Consider the following 27074-nt stretch of genomic DNA (forward strand, 5'->3'; position numbering starts at 1 on the left):
AATGAGACCTTATTGTAAAGTGTGTGTATATATATATATTAAAATATTTCAGTATTTTGAAAGCGCAGGGAGATTGACTTGATTAGTGGGCGGAGCTTGTGTCGACTCTCTGATTGGTGGAATTTTCAGTACAGCATTATGGGTAATGTAGTTTTTCAAAACGAATTCCACTGTGTTAACCATGATTATTGTAAAACTAAGTTGAACTAATGTAGGCTAACGGCTTCAACAGAAGCAAAACTATCGATTAACAGCCTCGTAGTCGTAGCTCACAGTAGAGCTGTCTTTAAAGCTTTATAAGTTTCATTAAAAATCATGCTTGCTTTCACTGCGTGATGTGTCAGTTTATAGATGTCCCCAAATGAGTTTTTGTCTTATATTTATATCATATGTTGTTATATTAGAATATCACATGAGCAAGAGTGCCGTTTTCCTTTGCACAATTGCAAATGTGCTATTTATTTTATACAACAGTTAAATTAACAATAAAGTTAACATTGTGAGTTACTTTTTGGACACAATATTGTCAATTTTCACTTTATATTGCCGACGAGAATTTCATAATGAAGCCGATGATTATTTTTATATTTTTTTACTGAAATCCATGTTTTGAACGAATCATTTTAACGATTCAATGAACAATCACTTGTTTTTCTGAATGAATCAGCCGTTTGAACAAATCGGTTGACTCCAACAACTCGCTTATTAAGACAGTGACTTGCCGCCACCTACTGGTGGTTTTGGTTTCATATTTAAAGTATCTTTTAATTAAAACGTTAAAATTATAAATCATTTCATATTTAAATATTGAATAGCTTTATTTATGCAATTGTAAATGAAGTGTAAATATAGTAGGCTAATGCCAGTTTTGATGCCGCTTCTGTGTCACCTCTGCACTGCAAGGATGGATTTTAATTGAATGATTTAATTTGACATTGGTACTGTGTTATTCTAATATAATTTAATTTGAATGTTAGAATTTGACATAAAAGGTGATGCATAGCTCTAAATACGTTTAGAAACAATATCCATATATAGGTGAAAATGCCCCTGGAAATCTATTTAAGGTGGCAAATATTGCCCCTTAATTAAAATGTTAATTTCGATCACTACTGTGAACTGACCACTGCATAGAATATAAAAAAAATATGAATATCTTCGTGAGTCTTCTGTCAACAACAGGCCTAAACCAGCCAGGGTACCAGTACAAAAATACAATCAGTAAAATATAATTTAATTATTATCAACAAAACTTTGAAAATATCTAGACATATTTTTGTCAATATTGCGCACCCCTAATGTACGGTATTAATTTTGATTTCTTCAGGTCTTAAAAAGGTCTTAAAAAGCCTTAAATTTGATTTAAAAAATTGTGCAGATACCCTGAAAAAATATTCAAGGCATGTTTTCCACTAAATTAACACATGAAACCTTTAAAACTTTTTTGTTTGTGAACCAGTACACCCCCATCAGCCAGTGAAACCTCATTTTGTGTCGCTCAAATCTTTTGGAAGCCTCAAACACATCTACAGTTTTCATTCTTCATCAAAGTTCAGAAATTCAGGCTAGCGGGTATGTGGCTAGGTTTAGCTTGGGGATGGGAAGAGGCTTGTGAAAGGGAAAACAGGCTAGGTCTTGCTATGCTAGTGTCCTGTGGTTATTCCTGTTCACGTTCCTATTGTTCCCACTCGCACAGTCAGACTGAATCATTCACAGGAACACCAGGAGCTTTTTTAGAAAATAAATATGTTCAGTGTGTTGAATTTTGAACATTTGACCAAGGATAAATAACTGTAGTGGTTATAAAGTCTAATACATATATAATTAGCATCATTGTGAATTGATTGTGAATCAATTAGCGCTATGTTTATTGATTAAATAACTGAAAATACATAGAAAGGCAAATGCTTGTTTTTTTAGTATTATCAAAATTTATAGTGGAGAAAATATTTTATGATTGTTTTATTTGAGTATGCATTGGACAGTATGAAATTGAACATCTGGGATAATAAACTTATTTTTTTTTCTAATTAGCAAAAAGCAGGAAAACACTTTGACCTGATGGTGGCGCTAGAGGGTGGACACCAAATGGACCAGGAAACTATTCAGATCTATCCCTGTTATTCACTATTCAGACTCATCAGTCCCATAAACTGACTCTGTAATTTGATGTGATTTAGATCAGTAAAAAATATATATTATTGTTATTACTATTTTGTAATTATTATCATGTCTGAAATATTACAAGTGACAAAAACAAAAATTCCATACTAAAAGGACACTTATAGTTATTATTGTTATTATTGTTACGGGGCTCAAAATGTTACATGTAGCCCTTTATTTGTAAAACATGATATTGTTTTTTAGTTAAAAGTTTGGTAATGAGTTTCATTTTGGTAATAAATTTAGCAAATGCCACAAAAAAAGAAAAGGAAAATGCCACCCATTGGTCGTCTAGATTTTGCCTACATGTTTTGTCAATTATAATTACTGTGATTGTATCATTAGAGATAATAATATAATTATTTATGAATCTGTGACAGATACAGTTGCCAAGGTAACAACAAACCCTCAATAATATTTAGTGTCTAAACTCTTCAAGCTGCTATATCACTCACCCAGAACAACTTAAAGTTGACCAGACCGGTCATAATAATCGTATTAATAAACATAATCTTCTTATTAATCCATATATATATATATATATATATATATATATATATATATATTAGGGGTGACCCCGAATAGTCGAAGATTCGATGCTTCGATAGGAGGAGCCTGATTCGACTACCGATCTCACGGTCGAATCTTCGCAGAGGTGTTATGAAACGAGGCTCATGCCACTTTGGCTATATGAGGGCGCTCAATGTCTGATTTCACATAGAACTAGCTTTTAAGTCAATACGTTAATATTCAGCCTGTTATGATAATGCTGTAGGCCTATATAAAAATGTGCAAAGAAAGAAGCTTTTAATAAATATTTTTTAACGTGCGTGAATAAATCCAAACACCCCATGACAGATTTAAGTTTCACTTTCAATCCGTGGCCGACAGAGGAGCGTCTTCGCGGCAAGGATTTAAATCTTTAACAATGTCTGGGATAAGAAAATCTAAAGTGTGGATGTACACGATTAGAAAGGATATTTTCCAAGGCTGGATTTAGCATCAGGAAAACCATGATCGCACTTCTGCCGGCCAACGTTAACATGTTTCACGCATAGACTGGGTTTCACGTTAGAATGTATTTTATCCGCGCGCACATTTTGAAAAGACTCCAACGGACACAGACAGAGTGAAAGACTTTCAGGATTTGTTCTCTCGATCAGGTATAGGGTACAAGTGATTTCAAAACTTTTCAGCCGGTTCTAATTTTATTTTTGGATGCTGTGAACATTTTTAGCTAAAAAGACTGCCTCTCCAGTTTAGCATTTATTGTCGTTTCTGCAGTTAAAAAGACAAAGTTGAAAATTCTGGATTCTATCGTTATTTTAATAATTTCTTTATTTTAATTGTATTTATTAATCTGTCAGGGTTATCTAATCTAACTATTTGTGGCTTGTGTTTTGAATATATGTTCCCCTGCACTTTAGGCATTTTGCACACATTTGCTCCTCATCCTGTGACTTGATTCTGATTTATTTCGTTTTGTATTTTTATTTATTAGAAAGGTATATTCTGTTCTAATTTAATTTAGTAAATTAATTGTTTATTTTTTCGGTGCATCGATGTTGTGCTGTAGGCTGGCCTGCTCGCACAGGTAATTTAGCCGATTTAATTTGATTTGCATGTGAAATGCAAATCTGCAGTGTGGCCTTTCTGGAGTTATTTATGTTATTTCTTAGTTTTATTGATCAAAAATGTTTTTATACATTTTCTTCTAGATCTTTGTGTGATTTTCTGTACATCGTGGCTTTGAAACGTTAAAGCCCCGCCCCCAGCCCCACCCCCATACACATACACATGATTCGACTATTAGTCGACTATAGGCAAGACATGACGATTCTGATTCGACTATGAAAATCCATAGTCGGGGACAGCCCTAATATATATATATATATATATATATATATATATATATATATATATATATATATACAGTAGTCAACATTTGGATCAAAAAAGTTCAACAAAATTGTCCTAAGACAAGAACGGGTATTGTTCAAAATTCATGTATAACTTTGATGAAAAGTTTTGATCCACTTCAAATGTTGACTACTGTATATATAAAGTACTTTAACATAATTTCACATCACAATTGTCTTAAATATGTGGCTAAACTTGGCTTCATATTATTTTTTAAGGGTCAACTATGGCCTGAAATGGACATTGATTACACAATATAGTGATATTACAACAGAGGCATTGCTCTGATTTATCAAGGGTTTAAGGAGTTATTGTTAATGATATTCAGCCTTGTTGAGTTGAGTTGATAAAGCTCTAAGCTGGAGCTGAGATGTTTAGTGCTGCTTTAATGAGTGGCCTGTGCTCCCAGGGTCACTTTTAGCTATTCACGCAGACACAAAGAAACATTCCCCAGGATTCCCCTTCAATTGGACTTTAAAAGAGTGCATTTCTATAGAAGTGTTGTTTCTCTTTGACCTCCTCGCCATTTGACGTCACGCTGGCAAAACTGAGCTGATGTCTGAGGTCACAACAAGTAGGAAGTCAAGTATATGACATTAACAGCATCCCACTCACTTATCCACATCAACCAAAACAGTCCATCTCAAGTGCTCTCTTTCTTTATAATAATTTTTCAGAAAAAGCCACACAAACAAAAAAAGACGGAATTGTCCTTTTTGGAGTATCTGTACTTTTTGAATAATTGAATATATTTCCCCCCACTCTTTCTTCAAAGAGATCCCCTACTGAGCACCTTCTGTCCGACACAGAGCGGCTTCACTCATGAATTCAACGCTGGCACTCTAGGAGGGGGGCGCTAATCACATCTGCCCGGTGACAGCAGCCATTCAGCGCTAGCGCTTTAAGAGCCCGGCACCCAGCAGCCCTTTCTGTGACGTTTCAATGTTTTCAATCTCTCCCCCCACCCTTCGCTTTCCCACTGTCATATCGGCACATATTTTGGCGTGGATTTTCACCCTGCGTCGAAAAAAATTAACTCAGAATTGTCAAAACCAAAGCCTTGCCTTTGTCGCTTGTCCGACAAACGCTGTGGGACGGGGTTTAACCCATTAGCTGTACGCTAGGCTTTAAACTAAGGTAATCACTGATCCAAGCTATTCATCTGTTATCACGTGTATATATAGCAAATTGGCCGGTTTGATTGTAGTAAGAGATCTCAGTATTGAAAACTGAGTTTTGGATATTAATGCATGGTATGTCATGAAGATGTCCATCTTATTTCTTTAAGACTGGAGAGTTGCGTCCTTCGTTGATCCCTGATCAATTAGCTGAGGCTCTTTCTTTCAATGTTTTCAATCTCTCCCCCCACCCTTCGCTTTCCCACTGTCATATCGGCGTGTTTTTGGCGTGTATTTTCACCCTGCGTCGGAAACAATTAACTCAGAAGTGTCAAAACCAAAGCCTCGCTTTGTCCGACAAGTGCTGTGGGACGGGTTCAGTAAACTGAGGTAACCACTGATCACCGGCTATTCATCTGATATGACGTGTATATACTGCAAATCTGGTGGTTGGATTAGAGGAAGAGATCATCAAGAAACGAGATTAGGATATTAATGCATGGGGTGTCTTGAAGAAATCCATCGTATTTCTTTAAGACTGGAGAGTTGCTTCCTTCTTTGGTCCCTGATCAATTAGCTGAGGCTCTTTCTGTTGGCTGTTGAGTTTCGCCCTATCATCTGCTTGCATCCACGTCTCTTCCTCCACTGTGTCGAAGGGGCGAAATCGATAATGCTTTCCAAATCTTACTTCAGCTTCTTCAAAATCCACTAAAATTGGGGCTGTTTGAAGCGTCTTTTGTGGCCTTGTGCCTGATTGGCTGGGGGAATCAAGATGAAATCCCATTCATCACCTACACTCAATAGCACCACAGCAGCCTCTAGCTGGCAGGCCAGGTAGGGTGCCGAGCCACACAATGTGGGGGGATTAGCTGGAAAACTGCGGGATGCAGGCCTCTAACTGGGAGACGGGGGGCCGGATGGCCAAGGTCACCATATCCCATCCAGAGGAGACTGGGAACGGACCTTGGGAACCGACACGGAGGCTCGACTCACCGCACAGCAGGTGCAAGTCAGAGAGATAATGCCACTGCTAGCTTTTGTGTTCTTTCAACATTTTCCTTCTTGCTTTCAATCCGGACCACTTTTCTTTTTCTTTTTCTTTTCCTGAATAAGAGTTAGCAGGGATGCCGGGCAAATTGGAATATTTGAGATTCTTAATTTTCCATTTTTGACAAAGCGCAACACTTCGGAAAAGGACTAAGTAACAGTAAGTTGCGGTATATCCATCATCACAGTATGGACTGACAAGAAAATTCAGATTATATGAATGAATGGGGAGTGTTTTCTTTTTCTTTTTTTGCAGTCTGTTGGAATAAATGGGATTATGGGTAAAGATTTGCTGTTCTTTTATGTTCATTTCTTGCTTCCTCGTCTTCTATGCAGCGTATGTCGATGATATTGGCCATCATTTAGGTGTCCAGTTCTGAGCAATATTTTGTCTTTCTAATGAGAGCTGAAAGAGATGCTAGCTCGTCATAATTGGCAGGACAACAACATGTGAGGTCATAGTGATGCAAAAACTTGCGTAGGCTTCTTGTGTTGTGAGGCAAGCCGTGAACTTTTTTCTTCGCTGAGCCATGCACAAGTTGTCATGACGACAGGGATGTTCTGCTGATGAAGTCTTGCTCCTTGTTGTCCAATCAGATTGTGGAGCTGAAACTGCAGCATGAACAGGAGCGGACGCACCTACTCCAGGCACACAATGCCGAGAAGGACAGCCTGGTCCAGGACCACCAGCGGGAAATCGATAGTTTGGACAAGCAGGCGAGGGCCGCCATGGTCCAGCAGCAAACGCAAACACAGGACTGGAGGAAGCGCGACGCTCAGGTAGGGGGTCCTTTCCCTTCCTTTACAACGCTTTCTGGCACTATTTGGTTTTGCTAAGTAGGATAATGTTACAGTTGATAGTTGTTATTTTTTTACGCTGTGATTTTATGACATTATCGTATTTTTCTGCGTTGCATTACATAAAAATCTATTACTTTTTTTTTTTTTTCGCATACTTTTTCGTAAAACTGTTGTGCGTTAAAAAAACAAAAAAAACCAAGAAGGATTAAATTTGGAAACTTTTTAGTCATTATGTTCATGTGCAACTTTCCACTGCGGGATTTCCTTAAAAATGTTAACATTTTCATTGAAAAAGCATCTGAAAACCACAGGCTGCCGGATTTAAGAAAGTAAATTTCCAAGCTCATTGTGACTGGGGCCTTTTATTGGGAACCGTAGGGTGCTTTCTTCTTTTCTTGGGATGTTTAAATTGGGGTTCGTTGTATGTTGTGCACCAACCACTGAGCTCTACAGTTCTGTTTGCTGGTTTAGTCGCTGCGGTGCAGGTAGCATTTATCTGCTAATTAGCACTATTCTCTAATATCTGAAACTACTGCAACAGGCATGTGTTATTTAGATAGTATTCATGACCTCCATTTTGGTCATCAGCGGGTTTCTGGTGCCTAGTGCCCCGTCCGCTGCTTCCCTCTCCAGCCTGGATATCGTGAGATCCCTGTGGGAAGCCATTCGATAGGCTAGCCCCCAACTGTGGATTCAGTGGACTCGTCAAACCCCTAGATTAAATGTAAATTGTCAGCATGGCTAAATCATATTTACTGGCTCTTACCAAGAGAAAGTTGATGCCGTATAGGACATAACAATCCATGATGAAATGTTCCAATCTGAATTGATATATTAGCGAACAGGTATGGTAACAATACCTTAAGCGCTCATATTCAGTGTGTTTTGAGTGAAAGTTGTTTTCACCTGCTCAGAAAATGGAAACAACCATTTTTTACAGTAGTGCTATTAGTGGTTTGATATCAATGATAAATTTTCTCGCTAAAAACAATTTCAAAAGAGTTTATCGGTGCCGTTTTCAACAAGGAAGATCATGTTTTACACAAAAAAAGGTAAATAATAGTAAAACTTAACGAATTGGAGTCAAAAAGTGTGTTGTTAAGTGTGGCCTGTTCAGTGGACATGTCCTATATTAGCGAAAAGGTGTGTTATTGGACTACTTAAGCGCTCTATATTCAGTGTGTTTTTTTCTGTTTTGAGTGACAGTTGTTTTCACCTCCTTTTTTACAGTAGTGCTATTAGTGGTTTGATATCAATGATCAATGATTACCTCAATTATCTCGCAAAAGAGTTTATCAGTGCCGTGTTGTTGAACGTGGCCTGTTCAGTGGACACGTCCTTCATCAGCTGGTAGTTGGCACTTAAAGGAAAGATGTTTGTGGTTTGGCTGATCTGTTTCTCTTCTGTGATTCAATGATGCAGTTTTTTGCCAAGAGTACATCAACCCTCTATGGCCCAAACTATCTCTTATTCCAAATAACCCCCTTCAACTCACTGAGAGTGAAATGCAACTCATGGACTTGAAAAGATCCCTTGAAATATCTCCAAGAATATTGACAGATAGAGAGCTGATGAAAGTCAATGCTATTTATGAAGCAAAAAACATTTGTATTTTATTTTTTTTAACCTCAACCCTCAGAGATATCCCAAGTATTTATATTGATGATGTATTGGATTCTGAAAAAAATTGCAATGCTGGACTTTTAAGGTTTCAAAATTTCACAGCTGTAATAATTCAGTGTTACTTTTACTTTCTTGAGACGCCTAAAATTTGGAAGAGCAGAGCCTCTGAAACTCTCCAAAGCTTTGAGATCCTGGAATATTCCTACACCCCTCTTACACTTCTGAAAGTTTCATTAGGCTGTGATGAATATCACCTGGAATAGTTTATCTATGATTTAATGAATGAGAAATGTTGTGGGAAGAGCATAACAATTGTTGACCATAAGACCCACAGTTGCATAATCTCAAAGGTTTATATTATTCTTTTTATTAGATTATATTACCCTTTTTTTTCCCCTCACTTTTCCGCCCGTGGCATTATTACAGCGAGAGACGCATTTCTGTTTAGTTGCAATCAGCTCAACAACATTATTGATAAAACAAGCAGTGCCGGCTCTGAGGGAATGTGTGCATTTAGCTACAGATAGCTTGAAGAAAACTACTCGGAAATGAGTGTTATGACCACAAGCCTAAAACAAGAACTAAATGCCAATTATTATATTTATTTTCAAATGCATCAAAATCGCTTTATAAGCGATCCAAACTCGGAGCACCTGGAAAGTGTTTACTGCGAACTGAGCCGCTCGAAACACTGAGACGTGTCTCTGAATAACGCATTGCAATAGTGATGTTGTTCACAGTTCACCTTAAACCCTCTTGCCTCTATAATGTTGCCATTGCTTGTTGACATTATGGACTTAAGACTCGTTCAAAACAAACTACGACCTCCATTTTCACAGCTGTCCAGGTAGCTTGGGAACTTCAGTAGCTCATTAAAACAGTCTAAAATCCAGAAGTTATTGGCGTTTTGATCTTGCCGAGAAGAGTAATAGATAATTCTTTATGAAAATCGTGGAATGGATTGAATGGAAGATTGGCATTTGATCCAAAACAACAATCACAGTGTTGCATGCGGGGAGATTCAAATGGTAATTTGTAATATTCTTATAGTCAAAGCATTTTGATCGCCCCCTAGTGGTTGGCTGCAGTATATGTCATAAGCCCCACCCTCTCCATGTAATCGAATGGGACGTGAGCCATACTAGAAAATCCAATTACACATCAAATCTTTTTTTTTCCAATGATGGTTTCGGTCATTTCTAAAGTATGTTCAAGTGTTCGTTTTTCCAGTAAGTTTGGTTTTAGTTAGTTATTTGATGCTAATAGGGTGTAACGTCATGATTGACAGATGTGCTTGCGATTGAGTCTGCGGGACCTTGATATCGCGACTCCAAATGACATAATCGGTAACGACCGTTTCTGGAATATAGTGGAGAGTTACAAGATGTGATTGGCAGTGTAGATTGGGACATTTCACAGGGCGGAATTGAAATCATCACCCATCTCAGGTCATCTGATCATAAAAATGATCCACAAAAATATTGCACTCACTACCTTTGAATGTGGTTTGAGTGATCAGATCACAAAGCATTTTTGACCTGTGTTTAGTGCTAAATGAGTGACAGGTGTAAATAAGCATGTGTACTAACTGCTGGGCCACAGGTCTGTCCATTAACTGTTGAGTTACATTTTCATCATTCATTCATTTAATTTATGCTTATTTAATATAATTTAATATAATTTAATTAGATATCAGCCAACATGAACTCTAGATATGTTATTGGCAATGAAATTGCTCCACTACTCATTACTTCATAGAAAAATTATGCTATTAAGTTTCCTGTGTTGTATTTCTGTATTGTATTTCAAATTTAGGGAATTCTGATTCAAATGTTGGACATGCATAAATAATGGTTCTCCGACCACTCCCCTCATATGCCATTGGCAAAAAAAAACCTAAAAGGTAGTCCCACCATTGGTTGAGCCAGTTGAACTGGTTGGATACTGAATAGTATCTGTTTGGTAACAACTAAATTAAAAGTTATATTTAGAGTTGAGAGACTTGAGTTTTGGGTTGGGTTTTATATAATTAAGTACTGAGTAATATTAATGAACAGCATGTACTTACTTTAGGATTAGGGTTTGGTTTAGTGTTACAGTAGTTGCATGTAATAGATAGATTAGATTGATTTTTTGTAATTTGTCCTCAAGAGGAAATTTGTTTGCACCCTAGATCCGTAAACAACACAAACACACATAATATGTTAAATTATCGACTTATCATAATACAATAAAAAATTATCACTGACATAGAAATAATAAAACAAGAGAGCATAAGTGACGTATCAATGGCCGATTTCCGATGTATTTAGAGCTCGTTTAGATATATACACCCTTAAATAGATGGAGATAAATAGAATTAGATAAATAGACCCTTTTCAAAGACTGTGATGACACATTTACACATCACAAATCAAGATTTGAAACATGTTTATACAAATGAGAACACAAAATGTATATTTGCTGTCTCCCATTCATCGCTATAAATGTTTACCCAACTATGACGAACCCCAAAAATGTGAAAAGGGTCCATTATGCATAATGTACGGTCATCACTATAGGTGCATATAACGTGTAACAAGGACACTGTCAAATAAAGTGTTACCAAGACTTGTGTCTAGTCCGTCCTCTACATGTGATTTTAATTTAAAGATCAAAAAGAAAAAGAAAAGTCATTGACAAAATGATTGATATTGGAGGTGATGTTTATCACGTCAGTTCACATTCCATAAACCTTCACCCGGTGACGGGTAACATCACTCACATCTCTTCCTGGAATACACACAATGAAGATGAGCCATTCAGACTCATGTCTTGATGTGGTCAGGACATCAGGAGCGGGCAAGATGAGCCAATGACTCGTGCTTTTCTCACAGCACAGAGAGCTTTTGTTCCAGGTCGCGGTGACTTGTTTTCGCCCTGTACCGTTTGGTTGGTCACGGCCCGTTCTGTAACCCACATTACATGGTGTCAGCGTGTGTTTTCCTGTTAGCACATCTGGTTTTACAACCATCATCGGAGACTTCATGTTTCTCTCTCTCTACAAGTCCCGAATTCAGTTTCCATTCAGAGGTCTGCTAGATTTAGCTCTATCGCTTCCCCTCGTCTCATGCGTGGCTGTATCGATCTGAAAGGAAGATGATAAGGGAGTTCAAATCCCCCTCGTCTCCGGACTGGAGTCTGTGTATTAGTTTCCTCGGACTCTGCCGCCCTCCGGGTTCCTGTTTTCTTTAGTCTGTTTGAGGATGAAAAGACCAAAAACATCAGGATGGTTCTCAGTAAATATAGTTGCCTGAAGCCAGCGCAGTAAACCAATACACAAGCGGACTCCAGAGACTAATGCCCATTCCAACACGCTCACAACATTATATACGTTCATTATTACACGGAAAACAGAATCTACGCTTTCACTTATTTGGTCTTTTATCAGCCTGAACTCATTTAGTCTCGTTCATAACGAGCGATTTAATCGTTGGAGGTCGCTGTACTCTTGGTCTCTTGTACTAGTGTTGCAGAACTGGACTTGGCTTTTGAAAATCAGATCACAAATGAGAAATATTGCACTCTATTTTAACAAGGATTGCTGTCATGATAACCTATAATGAATATGATGAGCTAGCATCGAGGAGCTCTGATCACGTGACTTCACACGCATTGGAAATGGCTTCCACTAATATCCATTGATTCATATGATTCATATTTAATTTAGATAAAGATGGCATTTCTTACAAACGATTATTTTAAAGGCTAAATAGATCCACTAACATTTGGACTTTGGATAATGATAAGCATTCAAATGATTACTGTTTCTTTTATTTTTAGCATATCTATAATGTTCACACCAACACATACATTTAAAGCAATACACTACTATGTAATATTATTATTATGATTGAACTTAGTGCCATATTTCATATTGTTCTTGTTTAATTAATGCAACATTTTTGTGGTGTAATTATTATTTATGTATGATCTGTCTATAGATTGTATTTGTTTGCGGATTGAGAATTGCTGCATATTTCATTTGATTTGATCTCCAGACAGATGTTAATGTCTCAGACACTTACAAAAGAAGAAATCAGGTCATTTCCTTTAGACCCACTGTACTTCATTCTGCCATTCAAATCCATTATTATGTTTTCTTGCGATTTTATTGTTGACAAATTACGTTTTTTGGGGGGGTGGGGGGGGGGGGGTGGGGGGGGGGGGGGGGCTAGTTTTATTTCTCATTAATGTAACATGCAGTTCAAACAGCATGGGAGAACATCTGAAATCCTTGGAGTCTAGCATCATACCGCTCTGATCGGCAAGTTAATGAAGCTGTCAAACTTTCAAAGAACTTGATTCCCCAGTAAGAGATTAGAACACAGAAAATGAAGGCAGACATGGCATAGGAGATCAGGCCCGCTTTCTGATGCGCCAAACACAACAGGCTTGTTGACGGCGGTCACGTTGTCTCGTGCAGCGGGGGGGGGGGTTTGTAGTCAGCCGTTCGGATTGTCATGCCGCCCAAGTAATCTCAGAGCTCTTATCCAGGCAAAGGCTGGCTGCCTCAGCTCCAAAAGTGTACCGTTTTTTCTTCACTATTGTGACGCATATCCAAATAAAAAGGCTTCTCGAACAAGACAAAAAATTGTTTAGAATAAACACTTTTCCAAAGGAAAATATGAATTGTGATTTAAGTGAATGTAAGCAATTGGGATAAGCTTTGCGTATCAGTATATTGGATCTGTGCATTAGGTCAGCAGTACTTAAAGTGACAGCAGCCTAATAAACCTGTTGCCGTCTGTGTCATCAGTGTGAATCAAACAACAAAAGAAAAGGAGACATTTACTCACTAATCTTTCCTTGCTGTTTATTTTGCTTAATATAAGTTGGTGTTAGCTAGCTGCTAATTTTATTCAATTCTATATGGTAGAAAATTTGACTATTACTGGTTTTTATTCTACTTTTTGATATTGATATTATATACTAAAAATAATTATCAGGTCTAGCAAAGAAGGATTTTATCTTACAAAGCTATGAAATACAGTGGCAAAATCACAGCTTAAAAATAAAAGAAGGCAAGACAGTATGACAGTGTCCGTCGGCCACTTCCGAAGACCAATTTTGACACAGGAAAAAACATGTAAATCGCTATCGTTAGCACAACATGCTAACATTTCACTAACATTAACATGATTCTTTCACTGTTCTCTCTTGTACGAGAGTGGAAGCTCATCCAACGTATCCAAGTCATCGTTCAGATCCTTTTTCTTTCCCCCATATCAGGACATATGGTTGACACAAGGAACTTTTTTGCCAAACCACGACTGTTTTTAAGCAGTCATCTAATGGCATTGTCTTGATTTCAGCTGCTCTTTTCAACTCTGGAAAACAAAACAGCACCATGATCATGAGTCCCTCCATCCAGCTGTGATGGGTCACTGAAGATGGGCTCCAGCAGACGGGGCTCTCGCCACCAGATGGGTCCTCCATGATGAAAAGAGTTTTAATCTCTGGCCAGACATCACTGAAGCTTTTCACTAGGCTTCACGTTGAACTCTTAAAGACATGCAAATCCATTTCAGCCAAAGATTTGGATCGCACCATTCGTCTTTCATCCAGGATGGTGCTGTAGTCCTTGAAAATGCAAATTGAGGAGCATGTCACACATATAATACCTCAGAAATCACCATAAAAGACTCCGACCAATGCCAACAATCACCAGGTTATAGTACATTAGTTCTCAGGCAGTCCAAACGCAGATTTATCATGTTTGTTCGGTGAAAACGAGAGCCGCACACATTAACAGTGTTAATACACTAATCCGACAAAACCCGACCAAGCGTTGGCCTTAAGAGAACGGGGACCGACATACTCATACGTCTTATCTGTTTCCCTGAGCAATGCACTTGGGATGTCTCACTGTTTTACAAAAGCTGGTTAAATGACACTTGTTCTCAACTTCAATGCAATATACAATCTTCGTTCCAGAATGTTTGATCCCGTTCTGTACACAGAATTCAGCATTTAATTCCTCATAGTATATACTGCTAGCTGTTAATAGTAAAGCAGTTTGGGAACAGTAAACTCACACTGCTGTACACCTTCGTATCAGGTGGTGGATCACATGAGCTTCACTGTGTGGTAGTCATCACATGGTTTCACTGCTCATTTGCAACTGTTCAAAACTGTAAAAGCATCTCTTGTCATCTCACATTGACTTCTCTCATTGAAAATGAATGACTTCCTATCATTTTCTGCTACTCCGTGTAAGCAACCTTTAAGGCTAGCATGGGACTGGCATAGCATGCCATCTGATGCCATAGAAGAATGATATTTGGTTCCCAAAGAAACCTTTCAGTGATCAGTTCTTAAAAGAACAATTTTTTCACAGCATGCCGCGCACACACAGTTTTTATGTGTTTGGCCAGGGTATTCACATTTTCTTTTTATTGCATAAATAACAGAATACATCAGAGTCTGTCCTACATTCCTATCTCTCTCGCTTAATTTGAATTAAATTCCTCCGTTAAACCGTTGAAGTTACATCATATACGATGCAACGTTCTCTGTGGTTATTGCCTCTCATTTTCTGTGCTAGTTTTCTCAGCTTCTTTTCATAAAAGCACGTCCAAGCCCATCAAAGATGCATCAGAAAATTCTTCCCAGAGTCCAGTTTAAGAGGGAATTATAGATTAAAGGCTCCTCTGAGCCGAGATCTAATAGCTTTGTGCCGTTTCAGAAGCATGTGGGCTGGTGCTGCTCCGCTCTGGCCCGTATTGGACCCGCGCGCACTCTTGGCATCTGGGTGTTTGTGTGACACGGCTTTGAAGTTCGCTGCTATTCCCCCAAGTGGCCGCAAAACAACTTCAGATGATTTTCCGACAGACGTGCCACGTGATGCACTTAGCAGTCTCCTCCCATGGATGTTTGGGAGCGCGAGGTGCAGGCGAGGGACTGCCAACATGCCAGACTCTTCCACATGCCACCATCTGCGCGAGGGTTAAATGTTCTGGGAGCGCAGATTATTTGATATCAAGATGTCACTTTATTATTAAGGACGGGGTGTGCTGTTGTGTATAAGGCTGTTAGCTTCAATTGTGCTTTTAATTGCTAAAGTACACCATATTTTATGTAGACTTAAAGGAATAACCAGACAGTTGATGGACCCCATTGACTTCCATAGTAGGGAAAATAAATACTTGAGGGTGAGTAAATGATGACAGAATTTTCATTTTGAAGTGAACTATTCCTTTAAAGGCGTCATGAAATGCAGTTTGAGAATACTTCACCTGAATACTCAGGTTAGTTTATAAAGGTTGCAAAAATGTCCAATATTTCTAAAAAATATATATATTATTTTCCATCCTCAATTTCACTCTGTGGGAAAAACACTCAATTTTAAGGGGCTTTATCACTTTCAGGAACAAAAGTAAACTCCCACTGCTGTGATTGGTTAACTTCATCGCACCGTATCCACACCCTCCTTTATAGCATGCCATTTAGTTTGACACTCGAGATGGTAAAGCGTATATGTTTGAGCCTGAGTCAGATCCCGAAGTAGAAGAAATAGAAACAATCGGGTATATACTGATTTTATTAGCAATACTCAAACAATGATACGCTTGGTATATTAATAGCATTAAACGCTGGTCAGATGTTTATTACAAACACTCTGTAAGCGTGAGAGGCGCGACGTGACAAAACACAATAGAACCCATTATAATCAGTGATGCTGTCTACACTGGATGCAGCGCAACGCGCCACGAGAAATCCCAGACTGTAAACTGATGCCTCACTCTATTTCTGACAAACTCCAAGCGCTTGCGCTACTTCTCACACGAAGGACAACTGGATTTGGTGTGTTCATACTTGGCATGTTTGGTTGGATTAAAACAAACCCTGGTGTGATTGCTCGGTTAGTGCAGGTTCATTTGAATAAGTTTGATCTCTGCAATCTGAACCAAACAAGTGGACCGAGACGCTGAAAAGACGCGTCTCGGTCCACTTCCAAACCGACTCTGGTGCGGTTCGAAAGAAATATGAATGCAACACGGACCAAAGACGTAAACGAATCAACAGGACATGATGTCACAAGATGCAACCCTAAAAAGGACAGAAAAGAATAATTTGTAGTTTGTAGAGTAACCTCTTATATGTGTAAATGTAAATGACCTCTTTAAAGCATCAAATGGTTTTTAAAGTGATTTTTTAAAGAGTTTTATTCTATGTACTTCATTAATTACTGTTCCTGGTCTTATAGTGCATGACTCGTCAGTTCTTGTTATTTTAAAGAGAGAAAAATCTTCCGCCTATCTATCTTAGAAAAGACATACTGCGCTTGCGCTTCAGGCGACCTGCGTTCGAGTCTCGGCTCGTGGATCTTTCCCGATCCCGTCCCCCTCTCTCTTCCTGTCCCCTCTATATTATACTATCATAATAAAGACAACAATCTGCAAAAATACATCTTTAAAAAAAGGAGAGAGAAATATCTGTCATCAACACTGTCATCAACATGTAATAGTCAGGGCTTGACATTAACTTTTTGAGGCACTTGTCCTTCGGACAAGAAAATTTATCTTTCACTTGTCTATGCACAAAAGTCACTTGTCCGGGGTAAAGATTTAGAATTTTATAATTGTAGACATAACAATGGATTTTGCCACTTTCTACCCGGCAGAGGCTGATTTACCAAGGGATACTTTAAAACGTGTAGCTAATTTACATCTGAACATTAGCTAATATTTAACTATGTACATTTAACCAATACAAATGCTGTTAATGCTTGTTTATAGTACACGGCTGCCGACGCTAGCTAGCTAACGTCACTTACTTTTACTTGTCAGCCAGGTTGGGTTGCCCCTGACAGACGCCACAGAACATTACTCCGTCTTCATAAATAACCCAGTCGAATTCATCTTTCCATTTGGTTACAAATTTTCGTTCCCGTTTTAATTCGTATGGTGCTGTTGGTGTAGGGTGACTTGTTTTTGGAGCTTTTCGTGGCGCTTGGCCGGGCTTCGGAGCCTGAAGAAACATCACTCTCCACTCCAGTCAACACCACTGTTCTTTGAGGGAGGTAAAAATGTTTAAACTTGAACCGACTCCTGATTGGCCAATCAAAGCATTCTGAGTTGGACGCTGGTCCGACGGATTGTGGGGAAAAAAAGTGTTTGTTACAAATCGGTAAAATTAAATATGTAAAATAATGAGTGGCACATAACGTGAAGTAACATGGCTTTTTTTTTTTTTTTTTTTTTTTTACTTGTCCAGTGGGACAACCAATTTTCTCTTCCACTTGTCCTACAAAAAAAATCCACTTGTCCCGGACAAGCGGACAAGCCTTAATGTCGAGCCCTGATAATGACTTTTCTGTTTGCGTATACAGTGTCACAGGGGTGAGGAAAAACAATATTAACCAATAAAATCATAGCCCAATCTTATCAAATCCCAGTAGATACAATCGAGTCAATATTTTCCCTGCTGAATTTTTTACTCAGGTTATTCAGAGGTATTTGGAAATATATCAGAATTACAGAAGAAATGTGTGAATGGTGTTTTTGTGGCCTAGAAATATGTTTTTCCCCAGTCACTGCTAGCATTGAGCGAAGTTACGCATTCTCTATAATGCTGTTCCTGTGTACTCCAGTTTCAGCAGTTGGTCAGTGTGTCAGACGGGTTCTTGACTCTCTGAACGAGGTCTCCGACAGCTCCATCAAGGGCTAATTCCCGTGGTAATGCCTCTGATTTCTTCTCTTTTTATCTGCTCTCTTTTTTTACTCGCTTTCACAATAACGCAACAGCTCATTGGCAAGCGGTCTCTGTGAGGTTTTTCATCTTCCTGAAATGAGAAATGGCAGTGGTACCTCGTCCCCATGGGTAACTGACCTTTGATTTGCACTAATTTTGGTCATTAAATCAAACCGCTGACCTTTATGGAATGCCGAAGCTTTGATGTTGAACTCTTGTGGCTCAGAGATCAGAGGCTGTGGTGTCTGTTTCCCTCTTCCTAGAATGGGCACAATCCTCCACTGGTCCTGCTTGGCTTGTTTCTCTTATCCTCTCTCTCTCTCTCTCTCTCTCTCTCTCTCTCTCTCTCTCTCTCTCTCTCTCTCTCTCTCTCTCTCTCTCTCTCAGTTTCAGTTTGCATTTGTTTCTGTTTTGCAGTCCCTTAGACCCAGTGTCCAGCCTTACCCTGTGTCCACCAAAGCGTTTTTTCCACCCGACTGGTTTATTTTTTCAATTGTTTTCAATGGGAGCGGTGCGTTTTTAAAACGCCATGAGCGTAACGAGGCGCTGAGCGTCTTTTTTCCGGTCGCCGAGAGTGGAAGAATGTTGAACTTTTGGTCAAACTTTTTACCCAGCCGTCCAATCACAGTGGAGGAGTGGTGGGACAAATACCACACCGACCAACCGTCACATTCTGCTTTGTTCAACGTCAACAGAGGACAACAACAAGCACACTAACAGAACAAAATAATTTAAAACAAGAGCCAGAGCAAATACTGTACATTGTATTGACATTTTTATATAGAAACAACACAGAAACAAACTATCTGATAACTATAACGATAACTATATTTGCATCCACACCAGTGAACGATGGCGGTCTATTTATTCTAAGCTCGCTCGCTGCGGTTTCAAAGTGTGTTTTGCTGTTCTTGTTGCATTTCCACGGCTTTAACCAGCCGATGTCCTCAGCATGATGTGTTTAGAGTGAAGCTAGTGTAATCGTAATACTTCTCACCGTTTATTCCATCTCCGTTTTCTTGAAAAGGGGCTTGACTTGTCAAACACTGGTGTATTTTTTTGTACCTCGGCGATTAACTTCTCCACAATGTCGTCTGTCATTTTAAATGCGCGAGCACTTAAATTCGAGTGGATTCTGATTGGCTGTCCGTGTTTTATCATTCGACTATGGGTTCACCTTAACAGATTTACACATGCCGTTGTTTGTGTTTCTCATCACCAGACGATCTCGGATCTGGAGTCCCAGGTGCGTTCTCTGAGGAAGGAGCTTCTGGCGGCCCACAGTCAGAGGACGCAGCAGCTGACGGAGTTGGGTTTACTGCGGGAGGAGGAGCGAAAGCGGGCCGCTCACGACCAGCAAACCGCTCTGGACCGCATGCGGGCCGAGATGGATCAGGTGCGGCAGGACCTGGAAAGATCCCACAAGACTGAAAGAGAGCTGGCACAAGAGAAGGTTGGTGTGGACTTCAGACTGAACGGGCATTGACCCGTACTATCACACACCCGGTGTGTTTTGCTTGTTTCAGCCCGACGCAATTTTCATTTTCATGTCCTGCGCCACGTTGTTCAAATAGCAAATGCATTTAAATAAAGTGTTTTTAGCCCCTGGTTCCTGCAGTCGAAACACACCGAGTACCCCCCCGAAGTCCCTAGTTCCTGGGGAAAATTCCTGCGGTGGAAACGTGAATAAATAAACGTATAACTTATAAACAGATGAATAAATACACAAGACAAGCTTCTCCCCTTATCATGTGTGTGTTGTTACGTACAGTATACACACACGTATGTTTATCAATGGCCTGTGTTGGCTTGAACTCCAGCACTGAGGGAAGAGATCACGTTAGTATTTAATTCTACACATTAGCCCCAGCTCTATCAAGGTTGAGCACTGAGCGACTATACCGGAAATCCTGCATCCTCACAGTTTTTAAAGCTCTTGATTCCAGCCGCAGAAACGAGGGCTTGGAAAAGTGGCCATAATCCAGCACAGGTTGGCCAGGAACTGGCTAAAGGTGGTATTGATCAGAGCGTAATCCTGATTAGGCCCATCAAAGCGATTAGTTTTCATTAAACACATGCACCACTGCTGACTGCACATCTGCGGCACATTAGCGTGCCATTTGGCCTCTTCATAAATCCTGGGCCTCCATTTTGGAGCCATATGTGAGTACATTGCAGCACATAAATCCCGTCTGAAGAGAATCCCGCCTGGCTTTTCCACTCTCAAGCTGACACGTAAGGCTTGTTTACAGAATCAGTGTCTGTTTCTGCCAGCCCTCATCTGATACTCATCCTGACCCGTGTCTGTCTCTGGGACTGACTGACACGCTTCAAACTAGAGCTGCCAAAGTTAATGTGTTTTCATGTTTTAACACTTTCATATTATGCAGTTAACACATCCATCATTCGACAATAAATGAGAGTCGGTTTTACTTTTGTTTTATAATGATTCATCAATGCATATCATTGAAAATATAATATATTTTATAAAAAAAAAATAGCTTGTTCGGCCTCTCAAATTTCCAGTATATCCAAAGTTTAACGATTCAATCAAATCACAAAGGATAAAGTAAAGGTCAATCAAGCCGTAAAATGTTGTTGCAGTGTCACTTTACGAAAGTAGAATATCCAAATCAAATCAAAATGTATTCATAAAGCACAATAAAAAACAACAGTTGACCACTGTGCTGTTCAATACCAAACTAAAATAAACATAAAAAGTAAATATAAGCAATAAAGACCGCAATGCAATGAGAAAAATTAAAGAGTACATCAAAACACTGATAGAGGATGAGGCCTTAAAAACTAAGAATATGTTGTGAATGTCAAAATAAATGCATTAAAACCAATTAAAATTTGAGCAATGTCAAATGACTCCAGTAAGATAATCCTAAGTAATGCCTAAGGGTACTTTTACACGACAACGATATGCTTAAAATGAAAAAGTTTTCCTTTGAGGTTTATAAAATAAAAAGTTTTTCTCACATAAACAATTTTGTACTTTCTTTAGAGGAACACTCAATTGAAGTGAAAGTCTCAATCACCAAGATTTCATTCAGAAAAGATTTATTGTGAACGGTGACATTTAAACATCTCCTTTTGCGTTTCGTGAAAGGTCAGAAATGTGTGAGTAAATTATGACAAATTAAATTTTGGGTGGAACTGTCCCTTTATGGCATGTGGATTATTAATGAAGAGATACACAACAAATAGATGGGCGTTATCAAGCCCACATGTATGTTGCGTAAGAATTGATGTTTGTGAGTTAAGTGTTTCCATGATTACTAATACAGACGTAGATCAATATGACATAGTGAGTCCGATGATTTTATCATAGGCCTGTGAGAGTGACCAGGCTATTATAGCGCTAGGTAAAATAGCTAAACCGGCTCTCTGATCTCTCTCTGACCAAAGGCACAACATCAGACTCATTCCTCCAGAGTAAAGCTGCTCTGTCCTCTGAGGATTAACCAAACATCTGACTCACACACTCATTTTTCCAGTGTTTCGTTTGCTCCCCAATGCAGTCCATTACATGAGTCATCCGTGGTGTTTGCTAAGTCAAGCGTCTCTATCACTTTTACTCATATTTAGGGTTTGAACAAACCTCTAACCCTAAAGGTCTTCAATGGAGCCTTCAAGCAGTGAGGATGATTTTGGTGTCCTCTCTCTTCTTAAAAAGAGAAAAATAAAGGAGGAAATATTGGGTCCATCCAATCCTGAGATTGCATAGAGACGAAAGAGAGTTCGCTGCGGGATTATCCTGAGAGATTCAGAGTTTACTTTAGGAATCAGTGGCTCAGTTTGATGCTTTGCTAGCGATATTGGAGCCAGACCATCAATTTCCGTGAACTGATTGATTTTGAACAGTTCAAAATCTTTTGAACAGATTTTGAACGGATGTGAAAAATGCAGAAAATCGAACCTGATCCCAATTTTTTTATGACGGACGAAAGTTTCTGAGGCAGTGTGTAAACGTGATTGACACAACGTGAAGTCGTGTTTATTTTTTAACGTGCGAAAATTTTGGTAGAGAATTTCGGACTCAATGTGCAAGTACTAAACTTTGGTGCACAACTTGTTTAGCTTTAAACATAAATGATTCCTCATATTTCTTTTCTATGCAATCAGACTTACAGTTTTCATCTGGCGGACAATAAAATAGCAGAGACATCCCATACTTCAAATGAAGAAGAGACCCGAGCCATACCCTGACTCATACCCCTTTTCAATCATAATAATGGTGTTACTGGAGCCAGTGCAAGCCAGTGAACTTATGAGAGCGGAAGGATGGAGTACTTTACCACACATTACTACATAACCAGTGTTGGGGGTAACTTGAGTTACGTAATCAGATTACTTCTTCAAGTAACTAGTAAAGTAACACATTACTTTTTCACATTTATTGACTGACAGCTCTCCTGTCCGCATGTTGAGAGAAATAAAGTGAGCAGGTGTTGTGTGCTCTAAAATAAGCAAATAACCATTTCCTTCAGCCTGAGGATTATTCATTTCACTTTTGGTGTGAAAGGGCCTTAACATTTGCCAAAAATATAACTTTTTTGTTGTTATTAAAAAAAAACAATCAGGCAAACCCAGCCCAGGTGAGAAAAAGTAACGCAAAAGCAATGTAACACACTACTTTTCATAAAAAGTGACTAAGTAACGCAATTAGTCACTTTTTATGAAAAGTAGTGTGTTACATTGCTTTTGCGTTTGAAAAAGTTTGAAAAAGTAACTTAGATATTTTGTTGTAAGTTGAAAAAGTAATGTGTTACTTTACTAGTTACTTGAAGAAGTAATCTGATTACGTAACTCAAGTTACCCCCAACACTGGTTATGTAGTAATGTGTGGTAAAGTACTCCATCCTTCCGCTCTCATAAGTTCACTGGCTTGCACTGGCTCCAGTAACACCATTATTATGATTGAAAAGGGGTATGAGTCAGGGTATGGCTCGGGTCTCTTCTTCATTTGAAGTATGGGATGTCTCTGCTATTTTATTGTCTGCCAGATGAAAACTGTAAGTCTGATTGCATAAAAAATAAATATGAGGCATAATTTATGTTTGAAGCCAAACAAGTTGTGCACCAAAGTTTAGTACTTGCACATTGAGTCCGAAATTCTCGACCAAAATTTCCGCACATTAATAAAAATAAACACGACTTCACGTTGTGTCAATCACGTTTACACACTGCCTCGGAAACTTTCGTCTGTCATAAACAAATTGGGATCAAATTGGGATCATCCGTGGCAAGCATTTTGAGAGGTGTTTTGACATTTAGAGCCACCGTACAAGCGGACACCAAAATCCAGAATTGTTCAAGATCAATCGGTTCACGGAAATTGATGGTCTGGCTCCTATATCGCTAGCAAAGCATCAAACTGAGCCTCTTTTTTGGGGGGGAGTAACACAACATAGTAATGCATTTCTTTTAAAAGTAACTTTCCCCAACACTGTACATAACCATGAAGCCCACGAACAAACTTGCCACTTTGTCTTTGTTTATGAGTCTTTGTAATAAGGTTTGTTTTGTGTTGTTGTTTTTGAATACTATACTTGGTAAAGACATAATCCCGCCCTGGCCTCTGATGTGCATAGCTCATTTTTCTGACCCTGATCCGTATGGGAACAGTTTCCAGATTGGACTGGAATACTGGCACCCTGTTTCTGGTGAAAAAGGGGAATCGAAGGCCTTTTTCGGCTAGTGGGCAACGACGCCATACACCGTAGAGTCGTGGAGACGAGAAGGCACCACTGCATTAACATTGTCTTCGGAAAATGTAAAAACGTATTTTTTTTCTTGTTGCGTGATAGTAGAAACATCACTGAGATAAATCCTATTGGTTTCACAGATTATTAGCCGGAATGCTTTAAAGCCGGCTAATGATTTCGTTTGCGCGTTTACCCGGTGCGTTATCTCTCCCCCGACTGCATCAGAGCTTCTTTATGTTTCAGAGGGGGAAAAGTTTAGCTATTTTCATTTTGGAAGTTTTCAAGCTTTTAGGTTCGTAGTGACTTGGCATGTTTCTAAGCTGGAATTTCTTATTCTTTTGATGGTGAGAGAAACGCTGTCCTCGGCAGTCAGCCGCCGCGCTGGAATGGCCAGCCAGAGTTTTGAAGACGGGTCCAGAGAAAAAGGGAAAGCAAAATCCATTAAATCCATGAATGGGTTTTCATGAAAGACACAGGCTTTTTTTTTTTTTTGAAGGGGAGCTTGTGGAATAAAAATAATAAGAAACAGAATACCAGAAGCGATAAGATCATGCGTTAGATTGTTCCAACGTCAGTCGCTTAGTGAATAGAAAGGAAGATAAAAGTGAATTTATTCCAGTCTCTGTTAACAACAGAGGTTTATCTGGCTGGCTGTGTGTGTGTGTGTGTGTGTGTGTGTGTGTGTGTGTGTGTGTGTGTGTGTGTGTGTGTGTGTGTGTGTGTGTGTGTGTGTGTGTGTGTGTGTGTGTGTGTGTGTGTGTGTGTGTGTGTGTGGCCACCAGTACCCAATCTCCATCCACACAGAGAGCCCTGGGAGCCTTGTTCCTCCAGATAAACCTGACTTGGAAGCCAGTGCCTCTGATGCTCAGATGTTCGTTGTACTTTCTTCTTCTTTAGCTTTGGAGTAACGGCTATACAAATCATGGGTTCCTGTCCTGATTTCCTCCAGATTCAGGCCTTTTCATGTCTTCTCTTTCACTGCAGATTCCTCAACATACAATCTTCCAATGAGAAAACGTATTAAGTTCAAAGCTGATTTTAGATCGGGATCTTCTCTTTAATCACTGCGTCCAGTTCAATTGGATCCCAAGAATTGTGGCGTACATGAACATTATCTTGTATTTGCTAGTTTGAAAATCTCAACTACAAACAAACAGAAAGGTAGATTGTAATCGAATTCATATTATACACATAATTTTGACACATAATTGACACGATTATATGAGAACTGAACTGAGCTAATAACTAAACTAATAACTTTTTTACAACAGAAATGAACCATCACTGCTGGACTGTGACGCAATTTTCTTCTAGAAACAAACTTTGTTGCATTATTTTCCTGTTATCTCTATAAAGCTGCTTGGTTAAATGAGCTGGAATAGTTTGGATACTTTGGCTTTATATGAGGATGACGGTTCGTCGCGTTCAATCTAATTGTGTTTCGTTTACAGACATATTCTCAATTCATTTTCTTTGACCTCATTCCTGCAGCTTTTCCACCCTTTTTGAGTCATCAGGGTTTCTCGGATGATGCAACTTCAGAGTTTAACATCAGAGGGATTGGTCATTTCAGGTAAAATATGAGCAACATTACAAATTGTGGCTGTAGGCGCTGAACTGGATGTGGCTGGTTCCCTTCTCTTTTTCTTTTTTTTTTCTCTCTTTTTTTTTTGCCCGAAAGCCAAAGGCTCAAGGGATTTGCCCTGATAAAAGGCACCAGCCTAACTCACCCTGATACACTGGATCTGTCAGACCAAGCCCAGTGCCATAGATCTGACATGAGAGCGGGCCCAAAACATAGACCTGTGGCACCTCTCTCGTGAACTGCTTCAATATGGCCACGTTCATGACCCCAAATTTTTTAAAACATCATAATTTACTCTCTCACACATTGTTATAAAGCCATATGTCTTTATTCCTGCAGTGGAACACAAACGTAGAAAAGTTGAGGTTGTTCCAAACAAACAAATAAATAAAAACCATTATAAAATTGCCTTTTGGTCCCAAATGTAAGTCATTATTTACAGATAATGTGTAATGGAATAGAAAATAATATTAAAAAGAGTGTCCAGGATATTATTCCTTTTTTCTTCTTCTGTAAGGTCTAGGAAAACCTTTCATCTTTTCAAAGATTTTGTTTACAAATTCCATGTTTTCCGTTTTATTTCTGGATTACTTTTTAATGGTTGAATGCCTTGTTATTTGAAATCATGAATATTAAAGTTTTAACAAATAGTGCCAAATTAATTTTTTTATTTTTTTATTTTCAGAAATTCTGTTGTCTTTGAATTTTTCTCGATTCTGTATTTTTATTTTATTATATAAAATTTTGTATCAAAAATGGTGGCAATCAAATGCATAAAACTTTAACAATTTGATCAATCTTTTAAAATGTATTCAATTGAAATTTAAACAATTCCTTTTATTTTTGGCAAACAAAGAGCTGCTCAACAGAGGTTTATAGTCAAACTAAAACATGAAATATTGTGCGTTGATATTTTTCTTAAAAAGTAATGCTTTAATAAACTGTATTATTGTTGTTATTATTACTTAATGTACAATAGTAATATCATAATTTCCACAAAAATTAAACCAAACTTTTGTTTTGGCAGGTTGTAGTGAAGACGAAGTGAAGAGTGTGTGTGTGTGTGTGTGTGTGTGTGTGTGTGTGTGTGTGTGTGTGTGTGTGTGTGTGTGTGTGTGTGTGTGTGTGTGTGTGTATAATGAAACTGTGGCGCTCTTTCACACGGAGACACACAAAACAAGCTGGCTTCATGTTTAAATAGCTTTCTTATTATGGTTTAATATTCACAGACTGTAGTTCATATCGCAAATTTGATTAAGTGTGCAGGCCTTCTTTGGATTTATTCAGTGACATTCTGCATTATACAGTAAATTCCATTTTTATGCCTGGATTTCATACGCATTTTCCACATCACGGCCCTACTTTTAT

General features: G+C 38.7%; 1 protein-coding gene across 4 annotated transcripts in view; it reads left to right on the forward strand.

The window, feature by feature from the left end:
* The window catches only part of cep112 (centrosomal protein 112), a gene marked incomplete at its 3' end in the record, with an annotated part of 200048 nt that overhangs the window by 103157 nt on the left and 69817 nt on the right, over positions 1–27074 (forward strand). For all 4 annotated transcript variants that reach the window (XM_082185304.1, XM_082185306.1, XM_082185305.1 and 1 more), the window contains 2 exons: positions 6846–7028; positions 19630–19860. In XM_082185304.1, coding sequence (XP_082041430.1) covers positions 6846–7028; positions 19630–19860 — 414 coding nt within the window. The remainder of the gene's footprint in view (positions 1–6845; positions 7029–19629; positions 19861–27074) is intronic.

This window comes from Leuciscus leuciscus, assembly GCF_965113295.1.
Source record: "Leuciscus leuciscus genome assembly, chromosome: 1".
Classification (NCBI taxonomy): Eukaryota; Metazoa; Chordata; class Actinopteri; order Cypriniformes; family Leuciscidae; genus Leuciscus; species Leuciscus leuciscus.